The sequence below is a fragment of the Pantherophis guttatus genome, chromosome 4 (genome assembly GCF_059756535.1).
Source record: "Pantherophis guttatus breed Tessera chromosome 4, ASM5975653v1, whole genome shotgun sequence".
NCBI classification, from domain to species: domain Eukaryota; kingdom Metazoa; phylum Chordata; class Lepidosauria; order Squamata; family Colubridae; genus Pantherophis; species Pantherophis guttatus.
In genome coordinates, this window is record NC_142066.1 from 55,651,911 (window position 1) to 55,678,108 (window position 26,198).

At 40.5% G+C, this 26,198-nt stretch overlaps 1 protein-coding gene across 6 annotated transcripts in view; it reads left to right on the forward strand.

Annotated features, from left to right (window-relative positions):
• The window catches only part of FMNL1 (formin like 1), a 93,846-nt gene that overhangs the window by 25,063 nt on the left and 42,585 nt on the right, over positions 1 to 26,198 (forward strand). For all 6 annotated transcript variants that reach the window (XM_034415981.3, XM_034415986.3, XM_034415979.3 and 3 more), the window contains exons 2-4: positions 15,831 to 15,914; positions 20,506 to 20,589; positions 23,372 to 23,445. In XM_034415981.3, coding sequence (XP_034271872.1) covers positions 15,831 to 15,914; positions 20,506 to 20,589; positions 23,372 to 23,445 — 242 coding nt within the window. The remainder of the gene's footprint in view (positions 1 to 15,830; positions 15,915 to 20,505; positions 20,590 to 23,371; positions 23,446 to 26,198) is intronic.

Genomic DNA, 26,198 nt, shown 5'->3' on the forward strand with positions numbered 1-26,198 from the left:
GCCCAGCTGCAATATAAATAGCGGCTGCGCACGACCGAGTTTAGGTTACATTTTAACCCTTGTGCTTGTTGCTGTGAATAAACCGCGTTGCTTATCTTGGTTCTTATCCGCCGTTCTCAATCCAGAACACTGGCGACGAGGATGGATGACTCCCACTGAGTACGGCCATGAGAGAAGAATTGTTTTGTTGTTGGTATTTCGGAAGGTAACTACATGAGGCAAACATTTTTTTCCTCTTCTCTCTCATTCCTTGTGGGCCTGCAACTCTTTCTAATGAGTAATTTGGCTATCTTTATGCCTTTTGTGCCCAGCGCAGAAACTTGGGATGCTTATATTGAGCGTTCCGAGTGTTTTTTGCAGGCAAATGACTATACTGACTTTTCCAATGACCGGAAGCGAGCCCATTTTCTCAACGCGTGTGGGCTGCAGATTTTTGCAACGGCGCGGGCGCTTGTAGCTCCCCAACAGCTGTCCACCGTTTCTTGGCCTACTTTGCTGGCTAAATTGAAGGGCCATTATGCACCCACACCTTCCCGCATTTTTCGCCGTTTCATGTTTCGACAACGGGTGCAAAAGGAAGGGGAGTCCATTAATGACTATCTTGCCGCCCTTTGGACTGAGGCGATAAATTGTGAGTTTGAAAACCTTGATGACTCCCTCCTCGAGCAACTAGTTTGTGGCGTGCGCGATTTGCGGTTGCAGCGCCGCCTTTTGGCCAAATCTGTCATCAATTTGGAGACTGCTGTTGAGGAAGCGGCTGCGTTTGAGATGTCTGACCGGTCTGCGGCGGAAATTCGAAACTTCCTGCATGTTCCACCGGCCTCTCGTTGTGCAGCCATACAGCTAGGGGAGTCTTACGAACGCTCTGATACCGTTGCTGATAGCGAAGAGGAGGTGGACCGCCTCAAGGCGTCGGTTTTCAATCGATGCCCACCCTCCAAAGGACAGGCTCCAGCGTTTTGTTTGGGTTGTGGAGATTCACATCCTCGTGCTTTTTGCCGTTTTCGAAATGCCATTTGCCGCCACTGTGGAAAGAAAGGTCACCTGGCAAAGGTTTGCCGTTCGAGATCCTCTGCGGACGTCACGGGCGTACCATCTTCCATTAAATTAGGCCGGGAAGGGTTCAACGGTCCTCAGGACTCTTGTTTCACTATTTCCCGCTGTGATCTTCTCTCGTCTGGCAGCCATGCTGTCTCGGATCACAAGAAGATCTTTCTGATTGTTCGTATCGAAGGAAAACTGTGCAGGATGGAAGTGGATACTGGTTCATCTAAGTCCATCATCGCCTGGCAGACCCTTAAAGAGCTGGTGCCGTCCTTCACTTGTGACCGTTTGCAACCCTGTTCTACTCGTCTCCACGACTACCAAGGAAATGGCATTCCCATTTTGGGTTGCAGCCAGTTTATGGTGGAGTGGGGGGAGTTTGCAGGTCCCCTCCCACTTTTGGTAGTCAAGGGCAGGCTCCCTAGCCTTTTGGGTTTAGACTGGTTCGGGGCGTTGGGGCTTTCCATTGCCGGCATCCATACCACGTCTAGTGATGTAACAGAGTTCGCTGAGGTTTTCGACGGCACCTTGGGTAAATATAAGGGTACCCCCATATCTCTTAATTTAGACCCCCAGGTGCCACCTATACGCCTTAAGCCCCGACGGGTTCCTTTTGCCCTTCGCCCTAAGGTGGATGTGGAGATAGATAAGTTGCTGGCTCAGGGTGTACTTGAGCCTACAGATCATTCTCGATGGGAGACCCCTATTGTTATCCCCACTAAGCCGGATGGTTCCATCTGTATTTGTGGTGACTTTAAGTGTACCCTTAATCGGGCCTTCAGGCCCACCCGTATCCGGTCCCGGTAGTTCAACACCTCTTACATTCTTTGGGTCAAGGGTCTATTTTTGCTAAATTGGATATGTCCCAGGCGTATCAACAGCTTCCTGTTGATGACGCCACGGCCGCTGCCCAAACAATTGTCACGCATCGGAGCGCTTTTAAGTGCCACCGATTACAATTTGGGGTCTGCGTAGCTCCCGGCATTTTTCAGAGCCTTATGGAGCGGTTGCTCCAGGGAATCCCTGGCGTCGTTCCTTATTTCGATGATGTTTTGATCTCGGCTACCACCAAACACGACCTCGTCGAACGTGTTCGCCAGGTGCTACGCAGATTTCAACAAAAGGGCCTGAAACTTAAAAAATCTAAGTGTAAGTTTGGTGTTCCCCAAGTCGAATTTTTAGGGTTCCTTGTTGATAAGTTTGGCATTCATCCTACACCTTCTAAGATCGATGCCATAAAGAATGCTCCAATGCCATCATGTAGGGCTGAGCTTCAGGCTTTTCTGGGCCTGCTTAATTTCTATAGCATATTTTTGCCGCATAAGGCGTCTGTGGCGGAACCACTCCATTGGCTATTGGACAGAACGGCCCCCTGGAAGTGGGGGCAAGCCCAAGCTACTGCTTTCAGAGCTGTTAAAGATTTACTTACTTCTGATGCCGTGTTGGTCCAGTATAGTGACCATATACCCCTCACCGTGATTTGCGATGCCTCCCCATATGGCATCGGCGCTGTGCTGAATCATGTTTTACCCAACGGGTCTGAAGCTCCAGTTGCCTATTATTCCACAACTCTGTCGATGACAGAGAGGAATTATAGTCAACTGGATAAAGAAGCGTTGGCACTCGTGGCCGCCGTAAAGCGGTTCCACGATTATATTTACGGCCGTTCCTTTCAATTAGTTACGGATCACAAGCCACTTTTGGGCTTGCTGGCCGGAGATAAGCCTACTCCCCAGATTATCTCCCCACGTTTGGTGCAGTGGTCTGTTTTCTTGGCTGCCTATAACAATCAGTTAATTTATCGCCCTGGGAGCGCCTTGGGAAATGCGGACGGCCTTAGCCGCTGCCCCCTTCCTTTGGCTGTAGAGGATCCCGTTCTGGACCAGCTGGTTCTTTTGATAGATGATGTTCCTTCCCTTGTGATGGCTGCGGATGTAGCTAAACACTCCGCTAAGGACCCTACCCTTGTACAGGTCATGGATTGGGTGCGTAGGGGATGGCCGCGTGAGGCGTTACCCACGGAGGTTAAGCCATATTCCATCCGCCAACACAAGCTTTCTATTTCCCGGGGTGCCTTTTGTGGGGCTGCCGAGTGGTGGTTCCCCCTGTATTGCGGCCAACTATTCTGAAACGGCTGCACGATAGCCATCCTGGTATCGAGAGAATGAAGGCCTTAGGCCGTAGTTATGTTTGGTGGCCTAAGCTTGATCAGGCCATCATAGATTGGGTAGCAAGGTGTCAAGTTTGTCAGCCATCCCGGCCAGGGCCCCCGGCTGCCACACCTAGGGAATGGGAGATACCCAGGAATCCGTGGTCCAGGCTGCATATAGATCTAGCAGGGCCGGTTCAGGGCCAGGCTTTTCTAATCGTGGTTGATGCGTATTCTAAATGGGTGGAGGTTGTTCGTATGGCATCAACCACGTCGGACGCTGTGAGCAAGGCTCTCCGTAACATATTTGCCACACATGGACTTCCCGATGTAATTGTCTCAGACAATGGACCCCAATTTGTTTCGGCAGCGTTTCAGATGTTTTTGATGGGGTTGGGTATTCGTCACGCCTTAGTGGCACCTTATCATCCGTCCAGTAATGGCTGCGCGGAGAGGGCTGTCCGCTCAGCCAAGGACGCTTTGGCCCGTTTCGGCCCCGGTGATTGGCAAGAGAAGGTGGAGCGGTACCTTTTGGCGCAGCACTCGACCCCGTGCCCGGTATCCAATCGTAGCCCGGCCGAACTTCTTATGGGCCGGCAACTAAGGACTGTGTAAGATAGGCTACATCCGGACTATACACCTGAGGCACCCGTGGATTCCTCTAGCCGGCCCCGGGTGTTCGGGGTTGGTGATGGCGTTTATGCCAGGAATTATGGGGGTGATCCTTTGTGGCTTCCTGGACGTATTATTTTAGTCACGGGACCCCGTTCTTACAGGGTCGAACTTGAGGATGGCCGGATTTGGCGGCGCCATATAGACCAGCTAAGGAGTCGCATTACGGCTCGGACCCGGGGTAACGAGGAGCCGGATATGTTTAGTGCACTTCCGACGGCTGATCCGGTGGACAATAGTATTCTAGAGGCTCCGTCATTGGGGTCTTCACGTTCACCTGTTGTAATTACAGCTCCTTCATTGCCAGAGGTACCCGTAGATGTTCTTGCACGATCATCAAATATTCCACCGTCTTCAGACCAGCTACCTCCGTCTATGACATCTCAGGAAGTACCGGAGACGGCGTCACCCCCTGATCGCTTGGACGGCGATTTGCGCCGGTCCGGGCATATATGTAGGCGCCCGGGTTATCTGGACGATTATTGTACTATCTAAAGGGGGAGGAGTGTTACGATCTGATGAGCGGCCGCCCAGCAACGGGAGGCTTCCTGATCGGCTAAGCTGATAGCGGGAGGTGTGAATGTTTTAAAGTGTTTTATTGGCCGTGCGAGCCCAGCTGCAATATAAATAGCGGCTGCGCACGACCGAGGTTAGGTTACATTTTAACCCTTGTGCTTGTTGCTGTGAATAAACCGTGTTGCTTATCTTGGTCTCTTATCTGCCGTTCTCAATCCAGAACAATATTAATACTCAAACATTTCATCTTCTCAACCTTAAACTCCATATTATTCATCAATTCTATTTGATCAGGGTATTCATATTTTCTGTTAACATCTTTGTCTTCTGTTTATTGATCTTAAAATCTGCAAATCCATCAAATTTTCCCATTATAGTTTCAATTTCATTTAAAGGGTCCTCTAAGATAAGAACCAGAATCATCTACAAAGGCTCTTAATTTCTAAGGTGTTTTTTTTTTTTACAAAATTATATCCTTAATCTTCTCTTGTTTTATGTCTCTGCTTAATATTTCTAAAGCTGGAATAAACAAAATAGGAGACAATGGAAAACCCTGCCTTGTTCCTTTTTGTATTGCACAGTTTAGATGAATCTACATTATATGTGCCTTTGTGAAGTATAATTCAACTTTGTCAATTTTATAAAATTCTCCCCAAAGTTCAAAATTTTGAATAAAAAGTCCAGTTCAAATTGTGAAAACTTTCCTGCCTAACACAAAACACATAATGCAAGTTATTTTTCATTGTGCTGTTCAAAATATCAAACGTACAAGGCTGTTGTAATATTTGTCTTTTCGATAAAAACTCAGATCGATCTTCATGAATAAGTTGTAATATTATTTTCAATCTATTGAAAATAGATTGAACAATATAAGTAGAGATATTGGTCTATAATTCCTTGTGAAAGTCAAATCCTGTCCGTCTTTATTTATTTATTTATTTATTTTGTCGCATTTCTATGCCACCCAACTCCCAAGGGACGCTTTGAGTATTAATGTTATATATGTACCTTTCCATGTCTCAGGCAACTTTCCTGCGCGTAAGATAAAATTCATCACATATCGCAAAGATTGCTAAACTTTCTACAGAATTTCTGATCCTTTTTAGATTCGGTCATAAGGGTACTCTGGGAAATCCAATTCCTAGAATCCATTGGAGAAATGATCCCTTGAGGACTTTCTAATTTGTATCATTATGGTAAGATTTCACTAAAGTTCTTTAGTACATGATCTAGCCCAGTGCTGGTGAACCTTTTCGGTACCGAGTGGTGTCGAAGCACTGCAAACCGGAAGGGAAGATAACCGGCACACATGCGCGTGCCGGGAAGCTGTGCTTCTGGTTTCCGGTACTCATGCGTGAAAATCAGCTGGCCAGCACACAGGCACGTGTCAGAGCCCAGAAAAGCAATCGGCTCATGCCCAGATAGATGGCTCTGCATGCCACTTCCGGCACGCATGGGATAGGTTCGCCATCATGGATCTTGCCAGATGTATTCAAGTGCCCAGGCCTGGTGTAGAAAAGCGATTGTGATTTGTTGTGATAACAAATACAGGCAGGTCTGTAAGAGACTAATCTTTTACTTTTATAAGAAAGAAACTGAAAACCAAGAGAAAATAGTGAAAACTGTTCTTTTTTTCTCCTTCTGAATAGTTAATTTAAGAATGATGCTGTCACTGCAGAATCTAGATGGCTGAGTCCATCAATAATCCTAGGTGGCTGGAAACTGGGATCTTAGCCCAGAAACTGTCATTCAGAATTTCATTTAAGATTCTGCATGACTTTGGGCAAGCCAAATCTATAAAACAAGTAGAATTGAGTAGGTTTTTACTGGCTGTTGGTAGATCCATGCAAATTTTGGAGGCCATGAATTAGTTTTGGCTATGTAAACATTAGTTAATTAATATGTTACTGTATAATAGTTCAATCTTTTGAAGGCTAGAGGTCACCAGCAGCTTTTCATTGCTTTATCAGAGTCCATACTTTAAAAGTTGAGCATGGTCAGGATAAGGAAATAGATGGGATCAGAAAAATTACTTGATAGAGAGCCAGTTTGGTGCAGTGGTTAAGGCACCAAGCTAGAAACAGGGAAGCCGTGAATTCTAATTCTGTCTTGGGCACAACAGCTTTCCATGTTTCAATGTATGCTCTCTGTTGTGGTATAATATCATGCCAGACACATGACCATGGAAACATCTTGATAATGCTGGCTCTTTGGCTGAAGAAACAGAGATGAGCAGTGCCCTTAAAGTAGATCACAGTTAACAGGGTAAAACCCACAGGGACAACTTAGGCACAAGATCAGATGGGTGACTTTGGGCCAGTCATTCTTTATCAGCCCTAGGAAGGAGGCAATGGCAAAATCTTGCCAAGAAAACTGCATGGACTTGTCCTGGCAGTCAGCAGGAGCCAACTTGAAGAGGCAGACACAAACACATACACACATAAACCAAAACATTAACTAATACATTAATAAATTTCCCCTATCTAAAACATATGATATGGCTGAGCTTTTTCAGAGATTCTGGGGAACTTTTGTCCATCTCTTTTGCCCAGATTCATCTTTTGATTCATTTCCCTTAAGTGTTGGTTCTTAAAAGATGCAAGCCTTCAGCCCAAGACTGGCTCCTTCAATAATGTTGAAGTTGCAACTCCTCAAATTCCTAGCTAATGTATTTAATAGATGAGAATTCCAGGATGGGGAATGTTGATGTAAATAAACAAGAAGCTAAAATGAATTATTCTCTAAGGGAATTTTTAACCTAAAAAAAGTACAAGCCAGACTTCTTCAAACCACTCAATGGCAGTAGGAATCCCGCATTTCTCCCCCTCACCATGATTTATAAATATACAGTAGTTTAAAAAGTAGGTAAACAAGTCTGATTTAAAAAAAAAACATGAAGGACAAGTGGGAAGTGGTTGGATCCATTAAGCTCATTGTAAAAACACTTAACTGATGATTTCAAGTTGGCAAATGGCTTCAAATAAGTACCTTTACAGGGAGAAGGCAGTGGGATACTAAAGAGATTCTTAATGGAGAGATAGAAATAGGCCCACAAATATTTGAAGCAGTAATGGGCAGGGTGCTTTAAAATCAAATTGTGGGGGTCAAAACAATACAAAAATGTTTCTCTATTCCCTAGGTTATTTCAATTTATTGCAATTCTGATTGCCAGAAAATTGATCTTTCAAGACCATCATGCAGCACACATTTTAACACCCATCACAAGAAATATATAGTCAGTCCTTGACTTGCAACAATTTGTTCAGTGACCATTTGAAGTTACAATGGCACTGAAAAAAAGTGACATAATTGTGTTTCTCACTTACGCCCATTTAAAGCATTCCCCACAGTCACATGATCAAAATTCAGACACTTGCCAACCAACTCATATTTATGACGGTCGCAGTGTCCCAGGGTCATGTGATCATCTTTTGTGACCTCCTGACAAGCAAAGTCAAAGGGGAAGCCAGATTTACTTAACAACCATGTTACTAATTTAACAATTGCAGTCATTCATTTAACAACTATGGCAAGAAAGGTCATAAAAAGAGGCCAAACTCAATTGACAACTGTCTCTCTTAGCAATGGCAATTTTGGGCTCAATTGTGGTCAGGGTGGATTTGATTTAAATCGAGTTGATTTAAATCACAATTTAAATCATGATTTAAATCACTAGTAAAAAGGCTTGATTTAAATCAACTTGATTTAAATCATAATTTTTAAAGAGCAACTCTCATCTCTGCTACTCCTTTGACCCACTGTTGACTCACCGATAGTCCCAGTGTTGCAGAATATACAGCCTCATGCTACATAACTAAGCTCCATTTCATGCTGAATAAACTAAATTATTTATGTATCTTAAATAGAAAACTATCTTACGATAGATTTTTACCCCAAAAGTTTTTTATTAAAATAAATTCGATAAAAATCAAAAAAATCCGATTTAAATCAAAAAAATCCGATTTAAATAAAAAAAAATCTGTTTTTTTTTAATTTTTTTAAAAAAAATCATTGATTTTTATCCACCCTGATTGTGGTTGTACGTCAAGAATTACCTGTATTAGCATGGTTCTGGAGAGTAGTTCTGATACCTGGAGTTGTATTCAAAGTCTCAACAAGTGACTCTGCATGCCTTACATCATAAAACCTATTAAATGATTAAAACAATACAAAATAAATATAGATGGGCACCAGGTAAGAGTGTTACTATGGATGTCATAGCCAGGAAATGGGGCCCTTAGCACATCAGGGACCCAGGCTGTTTAAGAATCTTTAAAAATAAAATAGCAGTTTGTTCTAATCTCATATCATCAAGAAGTCTTTCCTAATGTTCACGCCACATCCCTTCTCTTATTTTTGGAAACATTTGATTCGGTCTCTGCCCTTGGAGTATGGTGTACAGAAGAGGTCAATGGCATCGCCCTAGAAGAATGATATTGTTTTTATTTCTTAATGTTCTGATCCTGAGAAGTGCTGACAAGAATAATGAAAGCAAATCATGCATCAGTGATTGTGGGGACAGGATTTATTTTCAAGCATTAAAAGTCAAAGCGAACAGATCCTCAAAGAAATCAATGGCAGAGGGGAGTAAGAGTGGCTAACTGCAGTGGTTTGGTGCGGCTAATTTGAAATTTAGGAGGTTATGTTCCTTCTTTTAGAAGGAGTGCTCTGTTCCATGATGCTTTAAAAGAGCGTTTTGAAAAATAGCCAGGTACCTATCTTAATAGTTAAGTAATTTCCTAAACAATATCCTGCGGTAGATTTGTTGGAGGCTCAGGAAATGGGTATCTTACTTTCAAGGAACCTTTCCTGTCTGCTCTTCATTTTCCAGGGGGACATCCTCATGTCAAAGATTCCTTCCCTTATAGTGAGTTCACCGTATGTAGTCTAGCACCATACAGATAGTCCTTGACTTATGACCACAATTGATGTTGCTCATTTATTAAGTGAGTTTTGCCCCATTTTACGGCCTTTCTTGCCACAGTTGTTAAGTGAATTGTTACAGCTGTGAAGTTAGTAACATGTAATCTGGCTTCCTCCATTGAATTTGCTTGTCAAAAGGTCACAGAAGGTGATCACATGACCTCTGGGACACTGCAACTGTCATAAATATGAACCAGTTGCCAAGCATCTGAATTTTGATTATTTGACCATGGAAATGCTGCAATGGTCGCAAATATGAAAAACGATCACTGAAAATCACTTTTTTCAGTGTCGTTGTAACTTTGAATGATCACTCAACAAACTGCTGTAAATCGAGGGCTACCAGTACTTTACAATAAGATACTTTTAGGATTTGCATTTGTTTGCATATGATCAATGGTTAGCTGGCTTTGGTTGATTCAAGAATAATCAGGATTGGAGTTGATTAGTATTTGGGAGAGGAAGGAATAACACCAGATATTCTAGGGCTATATGGTATACTGGAAGTATTCCCAAGAAAAACCAATGGTGAACTAGTTTCACATTGCCGTCCATTAAATTATGTGAAAACGACTAGGAGTCAGGAGATCCTACTTTTTAATAGATGTAGAAGACAATCTAATATTGGTAAGTATGGCCAATATTAGATTGGGAGGCCTACATATGTCTGTATCAGCGTTTCTCAATCTTGATAAGTTTAAGATGCAGGGACTTTAATTCTCAGAATACCCCAGTTAGCCATGTTGGCTGGCGAATATTGGGAGTTGAAGTCCCCATATCTTCAAGTTGCCAAGTTTGAAAAACACTATATCATAGTGCAACCTATTCCCCTCTAGATGTCTTGCACTATAGCCCCAGAGACCCAACTGGTATAGCCTAGAGCAGGGCTGTCAAACTTCCAGTCCGGTGGCCAGATGAATCACGGGCTGGCCACACCCAGTTTAGCAAAGGGGAAAATTAAATCCTGATATATCACGTGAAGAAAGTTTTACCATCTCACAAAAATCCTAATCATTCCTAAACTGGACTCTCATTACAAACCATTAGCGCTTTTAAAAACTAAATTGAAAAATTATTCACATTTCTTTTTAGTAATTATCACCCAAATGAGGCAATGAAATGATATAATAAGGCTAAAAGGTGTGGGTTTTGTTGCCTAGGGCACACAGCAGAAAATATCAGAAAAACAAGGAAGAGAATTGTTCTAAGCAAAGTCAAGCACCAACTAATAATATTGTCACCCAATTCTATAAAGCTTTTTGATCATCTGGATAAAGTCTTTTTTAACTTCCGAAGAACAGACATTTTGGCAGGAGTTTACTTCTGGCAATTGTGATATTTTTATAATATTTCATCAGCTCACATCAAAATTGACAACTTTAAGTCCGATTGCTTTGGGATACATTTGCAGGTGAGTTAGGCTGCCCTGCTTTTTGGTTTATCAATTGATCCATTTACAAAAGCCGTTTGTGGTAGGTCCTCTTATTTCATACCACTTATGTAAATTTTGAATGAGGTTTCGTTTGATGGACATGTCTTAAAAGATGCAGTACAGCAAAATAATAAACAGATCTACAAACTAGCTCCCAAGCAGAAGTTGCTATGTTTGTAATGCTTAGTTATCTACATAGTTTGCAGTAACCAACACCACATATAAGTTACGGTGATCCACATCCTTATCATATGTCTTCACCACTGCAGCGCACTAAACTATTTTTGAAGACGACTTGGAAGCTATAACAGTCCATAATGTAGCACTTGTTCTGAAGTCACTCCATTGGATGCTAGGAGATTCTGATCCAATCCAGAGTTCTGATTATGACCTACAAATTTATGCATGGCACAGTACTAAACTGAATTAGAGATAATCTTATGCAAAATTGTTCTGTTCATTCTATAAGGTCATTTAAAGAGGGTCTGGTTAGGACTCTATATTCTTCAAACATGAAAGTGACTTTCCCAAAGATAGCTTGCTCCCCTCAATTCTGATGTTCTGTCACTAGATTAGGATTGCAGCCCAAGCCAGATTTGAACCTCCATGCCTCCTACATCAGCGAAACCTTGTATCTCCGCAATCACGCAATGATGCCATGGAAGCAGACATCCAACATAGAGCTGAACTGCAAGTCAGCTGGAAGATAAGAAAATGCTATACGAGATCTATGAACATCAACACGATGATGATGCATTATATGTTTTCTTGCTATGAGTTTCCTCTGAAAAGAGCTGGAATTCTTCCTTTTCATATCAGATAGAGGAGACCTATTGATTTCTATATTATGACAGTTTTTTTGATTGCCTGGTAATTTGAATGCCAGCAGCTTCTTTCAGTGCAGCTTCTATTAATAGCAGCTAAGATGGAAATTCCCGTAGAGTCTCAAAATCACATATTCCTAATATCCAAGAGATTTTGAAAATTAGAAAGAGGAGTACTAGACTCATCTATGAGGCCACTATGGAGCATTCCCCAATAATTTAGGGCTTATTTCCCATCTTGATTTCTTTCTGAATGCATTACTTTGGAATGTTTCGTTATGATTTTAACCCCCTTCTGAATTTACACTGCTAAAATGTACCAATTGTTCCTGTATTTCAGTTTTTGAGTTGCTCTGATCAAGACATGAGATTAAGACTAGGATCTGCCTTCCCACCCTAAACATAAACCATGATTTTTAAACTATGGTGCTTGAATCTTACACTGCATTAAGCCAAAACGAAACCAACCCAACCATATTGTGGCCTAGCGCAATATGTGAGTCCAGCTCTTCATTCATTGGATTGAATCTAGATTTACAATGAGTCCAACACAGAGCATTTTGTAAAGCAGTAGAGGTGGTCCTCAACTTACAACCGTTCGTTTAAGGGCTGTTCAAAGTTGCAGTGGCACTGAAAAAAATGACTTATGACTGTTTTTCAGACATGATTATCTCCATGGTCATGTGATCAAAAAATCTTGCACTGTCCCTGGATCATGTGATCACCAATTGTAACCTTCCCAGCTGGCTTCTGGCAAGCAAAGTCAATAGAGGAAGCCAGATTCACTTAACAACGAAATGATTCAATAATACCTACAGTGACTCGCTTAACAACTGTGGCAAAATGGTCATAAAATAGAGCACACATCACTTAACAATGGTCTTGCTTAGCAATGGAAATTTTGGGCTCCATTGTGGCCATAAATTGAGGAATATCTGTAGTTCTCCTAGATGAAGTTCACATGTCTTAAAGCTGCTGAGATTGAAAAATGTTGCTGTAAAGAGGAGATCTGGGCAAGATGCTCAAGTGAATATTGACTGATTTTTAAGCATTTTAAAAAAAATTTATTTTTTATATATATATTCATTTCTGCTGGTTTTAGGTTGGTTTTCAGGTCAAAATGAAAGGAACTTCGGTCCTTCAACGGGATGACTTTTGCCAAGGGAGATGGAATGCTACTCTTGGAGACCTCATCAGCATTCCATCCCAACAATCACAATACCTTTCTGGATGAATCATCTGAATTGGCCATTGGTAGCAATGCCTTTCCCCAGTTTGGATTACCATTTCCAAGAAATGATAATGTTGGGGGCATTAGTGCTTGGGGAGAGAATGGAAAAAGGAGAAAAACAGTTGATCATTGGACAGAGCTTATAGTGGGAAAAGAGAAGAAGGAGATCTCTTGGAATTAACTGTTGAGGATTTTTGATGACATACATATTTTATGCCACTTGTTCATGTCACAGTTGCATAAAATTTTAAATGTTTATGATCGGCTGGTCCTCTAGATAAATGAAAGATAAAATATTTCTCTCCCCCCTCCAGTCTTATCCATCTCTGCCAAGAAAAGTACTAATAAGAGATGAGATAATATACAGATATTTACCTTTTTTGGACAGGAACAGCAAAACTGTCTAGGAAACTATGCCACTTCTGACCTAATTTCATTTTCTATACTACTATTGATCTCACATTATTTTTTTCACATTCATGAGATGATATACAGGTAGTCCTCAACTTACAACCACTGTTGGAACCAGAAATTCTATTACTAAGTGAGGTAGTTAAGTGAGTTGTGCCTGATTTTATGACCTTTTTTTTTGCCATTGTTAAGCAAATCACCATTAAGTGAAGCATATATTCATTTAGGCAAATTAAAATTGGCAGACCAATATTCAGGCAATCTCAAATCAAACAAAAGGACTAAGGTAAAGGGTTAAACTAGGGGTTTAATTAATTATAATTTGAGATGATTACAACTCAAAGTAGATGATTTGGTAAATCTGTATTGGAAGCCAAGAAAATCTTATTCACATGGATGTTGTCACTCATTGATCAAAGAAAGTTTTATTTAATTTAGTGTTTCAAGGTGGGGGGGGGCGATCTTCTGTGCTCTCTGAGCCTGATTACTTTCTTACAGATGTTTCAATAACCTAACTAGGTAACATAATCAGTTACTAGCACAAGCTCAGAGAGCATCAAGAACCCCTAATTTCAACCCTGAGCTACAAATATTCGCCTTTATTAGTGTTTTCTGTAGTTAAGAAAACCAGCACATCACCAGTTAGTTTTGACCAATGGCCTTATTTTTCCATCTTATGTGGAATGTTTCAATCAGCTAGTTGTAAGGGAAATGAGAACAGGTTGGGTTGAGAAAGAATGGTTGCAAGAACCAAACACACAGCCAGCTTGCAACTTCCTGCCACTGAGATAATCTCCTCTAAATACATGCTGATTTCATTCAAGCATAATCACAAGGAGCCAAAGACTTCTTTTTTTGTTATTGTTCTTTATGTTGAAGCAAAAGAGGAACATAGCAGTCCATGAATATGAGCATTATTTGGGTAGCCAGGCTTTTGTACAATGAACCAGGCCTTTTGAGGAGCATTATTAGTAGACTTGATTTAGCAGGTCATCCCAAGGAAAGTTTAATTTCCATTCAATAGAATTTCCGTATTGCAGTGCAAATATTCTCCTTCCCTAAGTGGAGAGTAGAAATAAGTGGGAGAAGCTCCTGAACTTTATTTGTTGAGAACTGATGTAATTATACTGGGGATGTTTCTAACCATCTTGTAAATGTACCTCCAACTGAATATAGGAAACCTTTTTTTATACCCTGTTTCCCCCAAAATAAGACATCCCCTGATAATAAGCCCAATCAGGCTTTTGAGCGCATGGCAATAAGGCGAAGCACTTATTTCAGGGTTCAAAAAAAATATAGACAGGGTCTTATTTTCGAGAAAACATGGTATTAGTTGTAAATCAAAGGGACAATCAATGTGCAACAACTTAGAACCTTTGTCAAATAGGATTTATTTCACAGCATATAACTGCAGTCCCAATTATAGATTTTGGGAAGCTCACATAAAAATGGAAAAATGTACACTCAAATCATACAATTTAGAGGAGCCAGTTTTTTAAAATTGCTCTTAAAATGATCTCTGGAAATTATTCCCCACCCTTTGCATTTACATTATTCCTTTCTCCCCATCAATCAACTAGTCCCTTGCTATATGTTGCTGGCTCTAAACATAACTGATTCCCCGCCCCCCATAGTTGATGTTTAGATATGAGCCTCTTATAATAAGCCCAAAATGGCATCATCCATATAGAAGAGGAAAATACCAATTCTAACACTTTCAGAAGTAAAAAAAAAAAATCCTTAGAGGAAATAACCATAAGGAGGGGAATTCCCCCAACCTCAACCCCCCAAGTATCAGATGCTGCTGACACAGAACAAAGAATCTCTGCAGAAGATCTCCTAACATGGAATATATCTGTATCTGCATTAAGATTGCCTGGTAAAAATAAAGAAAATGAATTAAGTATAGTTTCATAGAAAACTTTGATGAAAAAGTTGTGAGAGCACTGAAGAAAAACAGTGATTGTGGGAGCAACTCATTACAAATGGGTCAAATAAGTCCCTTGTACAACTCAAAGCAGAGCCATGGGGGGGGGGGGGGACAAAAAAAGTCAGGATGAAAGTTGTGATTGCACAGCTGAAGCCTTCTCTGTGTACCCTCAAATTGCTCTCTTGTTGCTTTGGCTTTTTCCTCTGGTATTACAGGTAGTCCTCAACTTACAACCATTCATTTAGTGACCGTTCGAAGTTACAGTGGCACTGAAAAAAGTGACTTATGACCATTTTTTACATTTACGACCATTGCAAGATCCCTATGTTCATATGATCAAAATCCAGATGCTTGGCACCTGGCTCGTATTTACAACAGTTAAAATGTCCCAGGATCATGTGACTGCCTTTTGCAACCTTCCAACAAACAAAGTTAATGGGGAAACCAGAGTAACCCCAACTTAACAACTGTAGTGATTCATTTAATAACTGTGGCAAAAAAGCTTGTAAGATGGAGCAAAACTCACTTAACAAATGTTTCCCTTAGCAACATAAATTTTGGGCTCAGTTGCGGTTGTAAGTAGAGGATGACCTGCATGAAAAACATTACATGATTAAACGTATCATGATTCTTGTTATGTAATTATTCTGTATAAACAACACTTTCTCCCCCCCACCCTTTTTTTTTTTTTTTTTTAGAATTCTATGAATCTGCCACCAGACAAAATGAAGCTTCTGGGACAGTATGATAATGAAAAGAAATGGGAATTAATATGTGACCAGGTAAGAGACTAGACTGCTTTATTTAAAGTAGCTATATGAATCATAGTTTAAAATAGCTTCCAATATGGTTTGATCTTCAAAGCTCCTCATACGTCTGAGAATTCTGGGACTTGTAGTTTCTGTGGCTGGTGACCATGACAAGCAAGCAATCCATGACAAGCCTGGAGGACTTCAATTCCCAGAATTCCCCAGCCAGCAAAGACCAATAGCAAAATGCCTATTTATTGTAAAGAAAAGTGGTGAATTTGTTTCTTGCAGTAGCCTTTAGGCACCCTCTAACCTCTTTACCTTTGCGGGGTGCTGTTTTTTTAATAGGTTAAGATGTGTTTCCGATCAAAGGGTATATGAAAGTCTGTAGCTTTGGTTTGCAACTTGATACTTTCCTATTAATTTATTTTTTTAAATAATGGGTTTGGGCAGAGAGATTATAAGCACTGAAAGATATTCCACAAGCATTTTGTGTTTGTAGATAGTATTATAATTATGCTTCTTTTAGCTCTGACCTAGCATGATAAATGTCAGGGATCCTTGATAGGACACCTGTGGCAGTTCAGTATAATTAGAAGTCTAGTGTGGTTTGTCCTTGAGAAGTCTGGATAAACAAGGCTATTTCTATCTTTACTTTCCCACAGGAAACTGTTAGTGGAAAAGAAAATACCTTAGGTAGGTCTGTCACAGGATCACAGACATCATCCAGAAGTTCAGAGTTGATGCCCTAATACAAGTAGCTTAGGTTTTGAGAAATGTAATATACGGTATATCAAAAGACCAATTTATGAGGTTCTGGTTGCATTCACCATGTACACTATCTTGCTCTTCACAAGCGTTTAATTTTCTATGGATACAAATTTGTCCTTCAGGTGTTCACAGAAATTTATTTTGGATAAAAGCAATAGGCATGATTTTATCCCTGAATCCATGCTTTCATTAGCTATTTGAATAAGGCCAAAAGTGTAAATTCAGGAGGTCTGCTAGGCAGATTGCAGCCTCCCAGTCAAATCTCACTGCATTGCATTTGGGTTAAAAGGAAGTACATCTGTTTTTCAGAGCATTAAACCAGGGTTTATTACATGGTAGGAAAAACTGGGCCACTGTGTGTGTGTTGGGGGGGGGAGGGATAACTCTTGCTTTTAGGTCTATTTGTACCTACCCAGATGAAACAAAAGTGGCATCAAAAGAAGCATTTTTCACTGGACTCATATTTAATGTTAAACTGGTTTTTTTGTGTAAACCATTGTTTGTGAGGTTCACACTTTCTGCTAAGCCAAAACTAAAGAAGCCACACCATGATATGAACCTGGCCAAATAAATAAATCTGCTATCACCTTGGCTGAATCATTTCAAAATCCTGCCAAAGCTAAATGGGTACATATGAAAGTGGGCTGTGTCATAACAAACAGCTGTTCCTTCTTTTGAGTTGCCTTCATGAGTTTAGTAGTGGTGGAGAAACAATATTTCTCCATCCTGAGTTAAACAAGGAAGGTGGTTACTTAAGGGTCCCTTGTGAAAACAAGCTGTTGGCAGAGACACATGGGGGAAATGGCACCTGTTCATGCTGTGAAACTATATATTCCTCAGTTTAATAAAGGCACAGGCTTGCGAATGATGCTGAATAGAAAAAGAGAAGAATGACTCATTCTGGGCTATGCGAATGTCTCTCTGTGATCCAGCCCTTCACAGATCTGCTAAAACAGCTCTGGCACAGGGTGATTTCCTAATGTCCTTTATTTCAGAGAGTAATCTTAAGGTGTTCATTGGGTAGGCAGTTAGGAATCAAGAAAATATCTCACTCGCTGTTCTGAATGATATCAGGTCACAGGATCCTTGTGAAGTGGAACTTATTCTTGTCTGCTTTAGCTCACAACAAATACAGCTGAGTGAATGATGGACCAAAAAAAGCTTGGCCTTCATTTAGCATGAATCATATAGGAAGTGGCCGTGTGGGTAGTATAGATGTTCCTGTTGATCTTTAATTGGGAAGACATAAATGGCGCCTGTCTTCACACAGAGCATTTAACTCACTCACTTGTTGCTGAGTGAAAACATATTGACTCCTAACTGGATTACTAAGGGGTGAGTTTACAGATCAGTTAAACCATTAAATAAGTAACCCCTGCATTCTGAATCAAATTAAGTTTAGGATCTGGTATGCATTGATGAAATGAACATGAATTGGGGCAAACAGTGGAGAACAGAGGAGCCTGGTGTGCTATGGTCCATGGGCACAACTTAGTGACTGAACGAATGTGCTATGCATACCTCCACCAGGCAACCTTGTTAATAATGCTGTGTTGTAAATGAAATTCTTAATGAAAAATGGCAATGTGTAGCTCACAGAAAAATGGAACAAATATACAAAGAGGCAGCAGCCCTGCCATGAGTCAAAGCATTTACATCAAGGAGTAGATAATAGTTATGTAAAACATGTTCAAGATGTATGAACAACTTCTAATTATAGATCATCCTCAACTTATGACCACAATTGAGCCCAAAATTCCCATTGCTAAGCAAGACGGTTGTTACTCTTTGCCCAATTTTACAAACTTTCTGGCCACAGTTGTTAAGTGAATCACTGCAGTTGTAAAGTTAGTAACACTGTTGTTAATTGAATCTGACTCCCCACTGACTATGCTTGTCAGAAGGTTGCAAAAGGTTGCAAAATGATAACGGGACACTGCAACTACCACGAATACATGGACGTTGTCAAGCCTCTGAATTTTGATCACATGGGGATGTAGCAATGGTCGTAAATGTGAAAAATAGTCATAAGTCACTTTTTTCAGTGCTGCTGTAACTTTGAACAGTCGCTAAACAAATGATTGTAAGTTGAAGACTACCTGTATGTACCACAATCATAAGATTATTTTCTGCCCTGCCATTGCCATCTCGGGGTCATCTGCTTGTAAGGGAAAGCGTTCTTTTATGGATCCAAAAGGCAGGCTGAAAGCAGCACCCCCACTTTTACAGATGGAAGCAGCTGAGTTTTTGAATTTTTCATATCTCTTAGATCTCAGGTCCCAGGCTACCAAAGACAAGATGAATGCTTTTGATCATTCAGATTTTTTGCAGGCCAATGTTTTAGACAAACTTTTAGCAAAACTATCAGATATATGTAGAATTAAAAATTATTTGCTAAGCACATCATCCAAGAAAGCGTTAGCCCATAGCCATCTGCAAGAACAATCCTTTTTTTTTTTTACATGTATGTACACATACACATCACCTTGTCAATTCTCTCGTTTTTTTGTGAACTGCTCCAGGGATGTCTACAGGGAGTGGTAAAAAAAAAATAAACCCAAAATGGTGACTGCTACAGTAAAGTAGAAGCTTTTACCATAGTCTGAGGACACTCCTGCCTTATTCTATTTCTTTTAGACACTTTCATTCAATCACACATCCAAGTTTTAAACTGGTTCAATGTTAACAATGTATTCTTTAATTATTGCAGAATCTTTTGAAGCAAATGTTTCAGCACTTGTGCTTCAGAAAGTAAAAACAGGAGGCAGCACACAATCACTCTTGTGAAACATTGTGTCATATTGTGGCACAGGGTGATGCAATGCAGTTATTATGGGAAAAAGAAGCAGGGATGATTTACAAGGGACTAAATGATCTGAGTTCTACGTTTAAACAGTGTGTATGGAAAGGATTATCTGCAACCTCTTTTTACAGATCTACTGATTCTTTAAAGTTTACAGCTTGCAATGACCAGAGATGGGTGGGAACCATAGAACTTTGTAAGCACATTCCAAAATGTACACTTTGCAGGCTAAAGTGTTTTAAGAGATGGGTATTGTTGTGATAGAAACCCTGGTGGGGAACAGGTGGTCCTTAATTTACAACAGTTTGTTTAGTGACTGTTCAAAGTCTCAACAGCACTGGAAAAGGTGAATTGTGACCATTTTTCAGATTTATAACCGTTGCAGCATCTTTATGGTCACCTAATCAAAATTCAGATACTTGGCAAATGACTCGTATTTATGATGACTGCAGTGTCCTGGGGTCATGTGATAATCTGACAAGCAAATTCAATGGGGAAGCCAGAGTTACTTAACAATTGTGTTACTAACTTAACAACAGCAGTGATTCACTTAACAATTGTGGCAAGAAAGGTAGAAAAATATGACAAAACTCACTTAATAACTGTGTTGCTTAGCAATGAAAATTTTGGGCTCAGTGTTCATAAGTTGAGGACTCCTGTAATGGCTGGGCTGTAAAATTGGGAGTTTCCTAAACTTTTAACAGGCTGAGTATATCATAACAGCCTTGAATATTGATATATCTTTTTTCCTCTTTGTGTTACTGCTCATCCTTTTGCAGTTTAGCATGATTCATAAACATTTACATCTGGCAGCTAAAGGCTGCTAGTGCTTGGGCTCAGAAGCACCTGCAATATTTGTAATTTTGGTTATGTTTAACAACAGTATCTTCAGCATCTTCTACAAAAAGAGATAAAAAGTTATGCCTAACTTGCCAGGCCTCATAATATGTTTGCATTTTCAGAACCCTCTCTATTCCTCATAGTTTTAATGAAAAAAAAAACGTGTTTTTTTTTTTCCTTTTCTTCCACCCCATCTGTGCCTATCTGTAGGAACGATTCCAGGTCAAAAACCCACCATCTGCCTATATCCAGAAACTGAAGAGCTATCTAGAAACAGGTGGATTCAGTGGAAAGGTAACTTGTGGCTAATATGGTCATTTCATATTCTCTCCTCCTCATAATTACTTCCATGTTCTTTCTATTCTCAGTTGGAAATCTATATATGTCTAAAATACTCATTCCCATAACCTTTAACTAGGCAAAATGTTGCATCATAGGGCAATAATTTTGGATTACCTCGTGTACTAAATTACAGAATGTGTTCAAAATCTTGGACCGATGACTCCTGTAGATTTCAAATGTGGCAAACTGTATAAAACATTTTATGACGTAAAAATAATCATAAAATGTTTTGTGGCATAATGCAAAATATCATAAAACATTTTCTGTGCTGATGTTTGACTGTGCTATACAATTCAACATGGGCCATTTTCCAGGCAGATACATCTCTGAATGTATCCCAGCTTTTTCCAGTAAAAGCAGTAATTAGACATTCTGTCACAGTTGAGGAATCTAGTAAGGAAACATCTCTGAAAAGATGACCTGATGAGACACAGGCTGTCTAGTTTTACATACAGTAAAAGTAAGAAAGATGTCCTTTTGCTGACAAACCATTAGCAGCTGGTTATCATAGTTTTCTTCCCTAAGACTAATTTTGCTTTTGTTTATATTTATGTTTATTGGACTTCTATAGCCCCCTTCTCCCAAAGGACTCAGGGCAGTGTACAGCCATATTAAAACACATATAAATTTACAAAGTTTAAAAACAATTTAAAATCCAATATATAAAAATTTGGCCCACAAATTAAAAACTAACATACACCCATTATAAAATTCATATTAGGCCAGCCCGGCTTGTTGGAACAGAAGGGTCTTCAGGGCATGGTGAAAGGTACGCAGGTCGGGGATCGTACGAACCTCTAGGGGCAGCTCATTCCAGAGGGTTGGTGCCCCCACAGAGAAGGCTCTCCTCCTGGGTGTCGCCAGTTGGCATTGTTTGGCTGAGGAGCCCCTCTCTGTGGGAGTGTATTGGCTGGTGGGAGGCTATTGGTGGCAGAAGGCGGTCTCATATGTACCCTGGCCCTAAGCCATGGAGCGCTTTAAAGATGGTAACCAACACCTTGAAACACACCCGGAAGACCACTGGGAGCCAGTGCAGCTCGTGCAGGAGAGGTGTTATGTGGGTGCGCTGAGTCGCCCCCATAATCACCCGCGCGGCCGCATTCTGGACCAGTTGGAACCTCCGAGCGCTCTTCAAGGGGAGCCCCATGTAGAGAGCATTGCAGTAGTCCAGATGGGACGTGACGACGGCATGAGTGACTGTGCGCAGGGCATCCCAGTCCAGAAAGGGACTCAACTGGTGTATCAGGCGAACCTGACAAAAAGCTCCCCTGGCCACGGCCGTCATATGATTTTCCAAAGACCATCCAGGAGAACACCCAAGTTGCGAACCCTCTCTGAGGGGGCCAAGATCTTGCCCCCAATAGTCAGCGATGGAACCAGCTGACTATACCAGGACGCCGGAAACCACAGCCACTCAGTCTTGGAAGGGTTGAGTCTAAGCTTGTTCCTCCCCATCCAGATCCGCACGGCCTCCAGGCACCGGGACATCACGTCAAGGGCATCATTGGGGTGGTCTGGGGTGGAGATGTACAGCTGAGTGTCATCAGCATACTGGTGGAACTTCACCCCGAAACCACAGATGATCTCACCCAGCGGCTTCACATAAATGTTGAACAGAAGGGGCAAGAGGACTGACCCTTGCGGCACCCCACAAACAAGGCGCCTCAAGGTCGACCTCTGCCCCCCCTGCCAACACAAACTGTGTACAGTCGGAGAGGAAGGAGGAGAACCACCACAGCACGGTGCCCCCCAACAGTGTTTCTGTTTTAAGAAAAACAGAGCAAAAAACAACCAAACAAAAATCTTCAGCAGGCAAATACCACTGATTTTTTTTTAAGTAGCCTTTTGATTTCCTGAACGAGTAGAAATCGCTATTCTGCACACAGTTACAAATTTATTATTTTATTTATTTACTGCAGCTATTTGTATTTCAAAGTAACAATCCTTCATTAGCTTATGAACAATGAAAGCAATTGTAGATAAAATACAATGAGCATTATTGAAAAAGAAATGAAGTCACAGGATCCTGTACACAGAGCAAGTGATGCTACAGGCCTGATAGGGGTGTGGGATGGGGTGGGGGAAGGGGAGCACATTTATATTTTCTAAATGTTTTGTGTTAGATGCACACCTGTGCATCTAACACAAAAGATAGACTGGCAATGGCATGCACAATATTTCTTTCAGGGTCTGGCCAGAGTAAAATAGGAAATGCCCAGACAGCCTTAGGTTGAGGAGATAGATTGGTATCACTCTCTTAACTGTTGTTACACATCTGCATTTTCTATCAAAAAGCTTGACTCTTAAAGATCCACATTTTTGTAATAAAATTTTATCAGTTTTGAATGACTTGTATGCTTGGATCTGCCTGCCAGAAACTCACAGTTCCTATAGTCTTAGTTATTTAAAATTGGAGTCATAGGCTTTATTTGAACAGGGTACTTTTATCATTTGCTCTCTGGGTGGATGATTTTTCTTTGCTCATAACCATAGTCTTCCTGCAATCAATATGAAAATGCAACCAGCAAAAGAACTGTTTTGTAATTCACTATTGATTGCAAGGCATACTCACAGTCTGAAATTCCTAGTGCTGTCTATATTATTTCCCATTGATGTATAGATACTTTTTCAAACCCAGGATCATTATATAATGCATAAGTCACAGGTAGATAAATATATGCCAGGTTTGTAATTTCTATGGGATTTTTAATTTGAATTCCTTTTCTTTATTCAGTTTAAGAGACGAGTTCAAGAATCTACACAGGTTCTTCGGGAATTAGAGATATCCCTGAGGACAAACCACATTGGGTGAGTATCAGTGGAAAACAAATTCATTGGTTATTCACTTATTTGTTGTGCACTCTCCAACTTGCTATTCCTAGTCATGATCAATTATAATTTATTCATTATTAGAAATTATAATTTATTCATTATTTGAATATTATTGAATATTATTTGAGAAACCTGAAACATCATGGCCACTTCAGAGATTATCTTTCAGCACTTTGGTAATTCATTGACTCATTCAGAGTCATTTGACTGAAGTGAGCAGCTGTAGAAATTGAATGAATGAATCAACGAATGAATAAATGAATGAATTCTCAAAATAGTTTATATATTACATAAAATATACTCTGTTTGCTTTCTCAAGTTAGAAATAATACTTTTTAAAATAAATGTCCCAAAGAATCCTGTGCCTATTGGAGATAGAAGAAAGTATGTTTGGGCAAGAATACAGAACATTTCTGATTGTGCTCAGTGAAAATCAAAGTGGCCTGGGTAGGGTTAAACCTAAATTTGTTAACTCCCCTCCTATATCCTAACAATCTCCAAGTACTGGGATAGAACATTGATAGCATTGCTTGGATGGCCTGGGATCAAGATGTACAAAATATACAAATGTACAAATCAGCATATTGATAATACCTGACTCCATGCCATTGGATAACCTCCCCCAATAATTTCTGGTAGATGTTAAATAAGAATAGGTTAAATAGATTAAATAGTATTAAGAGATCCAAACCATGAACCTAAAATTCCCCTCTCCCTTTCTTCAAGGAAAGGTAGAATTAGTCCCAAAGTGGAACTACAGTGGAATTACCCCAAATAAAGCAGAATAACAGAGTTGGAAGGGACGTTTGAGATCTTCTAATCCAACCGCCTGCTCAGCCAGCACCAGTCCATGGCATGCAAGAAACCTGGCTGTACAAATAAGCGAAGCCCCATTCATGGGATGCAGGCAGTACACAGAACCACACACACACACAACCCCTCTGGTCTGCGGAAAAAACACTCTCCACAGAACCGGTCCCTGGTGCCCAAAAGGTTGGGGGCCACTGCCCTACACCATTTCAGACAAATGATTGTCCAATCTCTTCTTAAAAACCTCCAGTGATGGAGCATCCACAACTGCTGAAGGCAAGCAATTACACTGATTAATTGTTCTATCAGGAAATTTCTCCTTATTTCTAGGTTGGTTCTCTCCTTGATTAGTTTCCATCCATTGCTTCTTATCCTGCCTTCAGGTGCTTTGGAGAACAGGTTCACTCCCCCCCCTTTTTTTGTGGCAGCCCCTCAAATATTGGAACACAGTTATCTTGTTACCCTTAGTTCTTCTTTTCATTGAACTAGATATTCCCAATTCCTGCAACAGTTCGTCATATGTTTTAGCCTCCAGTTTCCTAATTATCTCTATTGCTTTTCACTGTACTCTTTCTAGAATCTCAACATCTTTTTTTATATTGTGGTGAGCAAAACTGGATGCAACATTCCAAGTGTGGTCTTACCAAGGCATTATAAAGTACTACAGACACTTCATGTGATCTTGAGTCTATCTCCACTGTTAATGCAGTCTAGGACTGTGTTAGCTTTTTTTATGGCTGCCATACATTGCTGGCTCATCTTTAAGTAATTGTTCATTGGATTCCCAAGATCCCTCTCATAGTTACTACTATTGAGCCAGATACCATCTATTCTGAATCTGTGCATTTGGTTTTTCTTGCCTAAGTGTATACCTTTACTTTTCTCATCATTGAATTTCATTTTGTTAGATACAACCCAGTGTTCAAGTCTGTCAAGATCCATCTGTATCTTGAGCCTATTTTCTGGAGTATTGGCTATTCCTGCCAGCTTATTTGCAAATTTGATGAGTTCCCTTCCCTTCTATCACCTCATTTAAATAATTTATGAAGATATTGAAGAGTACTGGGCCTAAGACAGAGCCTTGAAATAGCCCACTGCATACTTCCATGTAGATGCAGTTCCATTAAGGAGTAATGTTGAGTATGATTGGTTAGCCCATTATGAATCCATCTGGTGGTGATGCTGTCTAATCCACATTTTTCTATCTTATTAAAATATCAATTTATCAAGATTTCAATTGGTTAGATTATCAAGAACTACTATAAAATAGTGCCCCCTACTCCCAAAGTTAGTCCATGTGTTACTATGATAAATGGTATCAAAAGCCACTGAGCTATCAAGATCAAGGATGAGCAGGAGAATTACATCACCCCCAGTCCCAGCAGAGATCATCCACCAAGTTATTTCAGTGCTATACTCCAGTCTGAAACCTTATTCCACAATATTCCACAATCTCCTTACCCCAAGGTTCCCTGGAACTGCAGTCCATTCTGTTTGATTCCCTCCCCAAGGAAGTTTGGAGAAAAATTATCTAGTGTAATTGGGTCCAGTGAAAAGGAAGGGGCATATCACTGCCTCTTTCAAAGATAAATTCATTGCCACCTGGACCTAACCGTGTGTAATCTCCCAGGTGGCTTTGATTAGTCAGAAGGGACATGGATTTGGCCTTCAAAGAGAGAAAAGGAACAATGAATCACTGACTGAAAAACGAAAGATAACTCAGTGCTAAAAATGTGGAAAGAAACTCAAAATATTCCTGCCTTTATCTTGTTTGGAAAGAGAAAGAGCAGAGAGAAACTCTGACAGGCTTCAGGATTCTATTCTTCTACCCTATAGCAATAAAATACATTATTGGAATCCTTGCTGTTTCTATTTCTTGATCTTACCTACTTTTAATGACTGATTTGGAATGACTTTCA